Here is a 3,262-nt window from a genome sequence, read left to right as displayed (position 1 = left end):
AAAAAAAACTGGAGCTTCGGTGGCTCAGGCCAGTTGTCCTGGTGATAAGGAGGCGAGGCTAGGCATTAGAGACCAGCCTGGGGAACAGAGAAACCTCTCATCCATTAAAAAATAAAAGAATTATGGCTAGGTACGTGTAATCCCAGCACTTTGGGAGGCTGAGGCGGGCAGGTTGCCCGAGGTCGGGAGCTCGAGATCAGCCTGACCAACATGGAGAAACCCTGTCTCTACTAAAAATACAAAATTAGCCAGGCGTGGTGGCGAATGCCTGTAATCCCAGCTACCTGGGAGGCTGAGGCAGGAGAATCACTTGAGCCAGGGAGTTGGAGGTTGTGGTGAGCCAAGATCACACCATTGCACTCCAGCCTGGGCAACAAGAGTGAAACTCCATCTCAAAAAAAAAAAATCGTTGGTTTGCTAATGAAACAGTTTGTCTTAGAAGTCAAGAACAGTGTGCGTTGCAGGTTCTTTCCTATTCTAGTGTTTTAACATGAGTTTTAATTAAGAGGTGGTGCCTTTGGCATCGTCCACATCATAACAGGAGCACTGGCCAGGGGGTGGGGGGTGAAGGTGCTGATCACTGGGCAGCCATGGGCCTGCTCAGTGTTGGCCTGGAGGGTCCCCCGGGGGCCCTTAGGATTGGCTGGGACCTGCCATCAGTGAATAGTCCCAGCAGTTCAACAAGACAGGACAGAAGCTGGGGTCTCTTGGGCTCCAAGGGTGTAGGGGAAACGTCACTGCTCCCCTCTGGAGCCCCTCCCAGGGGAAGACATCCCATCTCAGGAAGACATCCCAGCCATGACCCTCGCCCAGCTCTCAGAGACTGATAATCGCTCTTGCCCTTGCAGCCAACCACAACCGCTTCAACCCTCAGGAGTCCTCCACCTACCAGGCCACCAGCCAGACAGTCTCCATCGCTTACGGCACCGGCAGCATGACAGGCATCCTCGGATACGATACTGTGCAGGTGGGCACCCGCAGGCTGCCGCTGCATCCCACCGTCAGACACCCCCACATAAGCTTATTCCAGCAAGATGAGTCTCAGTGATCACAAAAGTTACCTATGTAGGGGGGCACGGTGGGGGAGAAGCAGCCGAGACGTAGCAGGCATTGCTAGCTGGGGTGGCAGTGAGTAAAAGGGTGGGGTGCCTGGAGCCAGAAGCCACCCAAGCAGAATGTTATGGAGGGGTGCTCAGTTCTCTGCTAGCACCTCCTCCTCTTCCTCCTTCCCCTGACCTGCAGCCCCGCTAAGTCACGAAATCTCCGCTTGCCCTCTCTGCTACTTTTGGGGCACGGCAGGAGTCAAAGGCCCTGATTTGCCTGGGGTCTGCTTTGCATTTGCTCATCAGAAACAAACATACAGCAACCGTCTGTTCTCCAACAAAATCTCACACTGAGTCACAGACTGCGGCCATCTGGAGATCAGCTGCCATGGTTACCTCCAGCGGAGGAACAAGCCTTCCAGGAGACAGTCCCTCTCCCCTCCTTCCAGCCTGATATCCCGGAAGCCAAGTCCTGCACCAGCTGAACCAGGGTGGCTCTGGGCCCGAGGGTGGTGCTCAGAGCTCAGTGAACATGAGCTGATGATGACCATCATCTTCGTTCCCCCACTCAGGTTGGCGGCATCGCTGACACCAATCAGATCTTCGGCCTGAGCGAGACCGAGCCCGGCTCCTTCCTGTATTACTCTCCCTTCGATGGTATCCTGGGGCTGGCCTACCCCAGCATTTCCTCCTCTGGGGCCACACCCGTCTTTGACAACATTTGGAACCAGGGCCTGGTTTCCCAGGATCTCTTCGCTGTCTACCTGAGCGCGTAAGTTGGATAGAGAGGGGCCCCCTCCCACCACCCCTCCAGAGGTCACAGTGTTCCGGCCCAGCCAGGAGCTGTCCAAGGCTGGCTGGGATGGAGAGGGTCCTGGGAAGCAAGGGATTTGCAAAGTTGGCGTCTGACGCTGGAGAAACGCATCTTTGGAGAGTAACAGTGCCAAGTCTCTCTCTGACGGACCATGTGCACTCTTATTTTACCAGTGTCTCTGTCCCCTTGATGTGCACAACTCAAATGTCATTAGCCATTTGCCCCCCCAGTGCCAGTTCTGTCATCCTTGGCCCCCAAAGATGCCATTTAAAGTGAATACACTCAGTGTGGCTCACGCCTGTAATCCCAGCACTTTGAGAGGCTGAGGCGGGAGGATCACCTGAGGTCAAGACCAGCCTGGCCAACATGGCAAAATCCTGTCTCTACTAAAAAATACAAAAATTAGTGAGGCATGGTGGCAGGCATTTGTAATCCCAGCTACTCAGGAGGCTGAGGCAATAAGAGTCACTTAAGCCTGGGAGGCAGAGGTTGCAGTGAGCCGAGACTACACCACTGCACTCCAGCCTGGGCAACAGAGTGAGACTCCGTCTCAAAATAAATAAATAAAAAGTGAATACACTTAAAACAGACCAGAATTCCATAGCACAAAAATGAAAAGATTTGATCAAGACATATCGTGAATGATGACATTTTTAAATCATGAAAGCAAGTTTCTTTTATGATTTAACAAAATCTCGGTTCCAGTTGTGACTACTGGTTAATTCGAGGAAGGAGCAAAGAATAAATGAACAAACACACAAATGAACAAAGAATACATCCAATGTCAGTTCTGGCTGAGTAGAGTTTTATGCAAGAATATCTGAGGGCATCATCAACTTTCATAAGAAGCTCAAATTTCCTCTAACAATCACGTACGTCCTCCTCTTTTGAAAGGGTTCACGAGGGTTTGCCATCATTCACGTTTCCTCGGTGGGTAACTGCGTCTAGGTCCTCACTGTATTGTATTGCACTGTGAGATGTTTGCAGCAAAGGTGGGGTGGGTTCAGTGAGTGGGGTCATGTTTTATAAATGGCCAGTTCTCGGATGATTAATTTCTTGTTGCCATCTACATTTGCTTCTGCATCTAACCTGAAACTGCAGAGATTTCGAAAATGAATACTGCGATAACAAGGACCCCTGCAATTTACAACAGGAAGGCTCTTTGACATTTATTCCTCTTGGCCAGTTAATGTTAAAGGTGGCTTTTAAACATAATCTGCCTTAAATGTTTTGGCAGGGCACAGTGGTTCACACCTGTAATCCCAGCACTTTGGGAGGCCAAGGCAGGCAGATCACGAGGTCAAGAGATCGAGACCATCTTGGCCAACATGGTGAAGCCCCGTCTCTACTAAAAATACAAAAATTAGCTGGGCGTGGTGCCACATGCCTGTAATCCCAGCTACTC

At 51.2% G+C, this 3,262-nt stretch overlaps 1 protein-coding gene across 1 annotated transcript in view; it reads left to right on the top strand.

The window, feature by feature from the left end:
- Positions 1-3,262, top strand: part of LOC116554939 (pepsin A) — an 11,313-nt gene that overhangs the window by 3,755 nt on the left and 4,296 nt on the right. Inside the window, exons 4-5 of the mRNA XM_032283249.1 lie at positions 849-967; positions 1,616-1,815. Of these exons, the coding sequence (XP_032139140.1) occupies positions 849-967; positions 1,616-1,815 (319 nt within the window). The remainder of the gene's footprint in view (positions 1-848; positions 968-1,615; positions 1,816-3,262) is intronic.

Source organism: Sapajus apella, unplaced genomic scaffold, assembly GCF_009761245.1.
Source record: "Sapajus apella isolate SASKATOON/1434 unplaced genomic scaffold, GSC_monkey_1.0 scaffold14, whole genome shotgun sequence".
NCBI lineage: Eukaryota > Metazoa > Chordata > Mammalia > Primates > Cebidae > Sapajus > Sapajus apella.
This window is presented reverse-complemented; position numbering and strand designations above follow the sequence as displayed.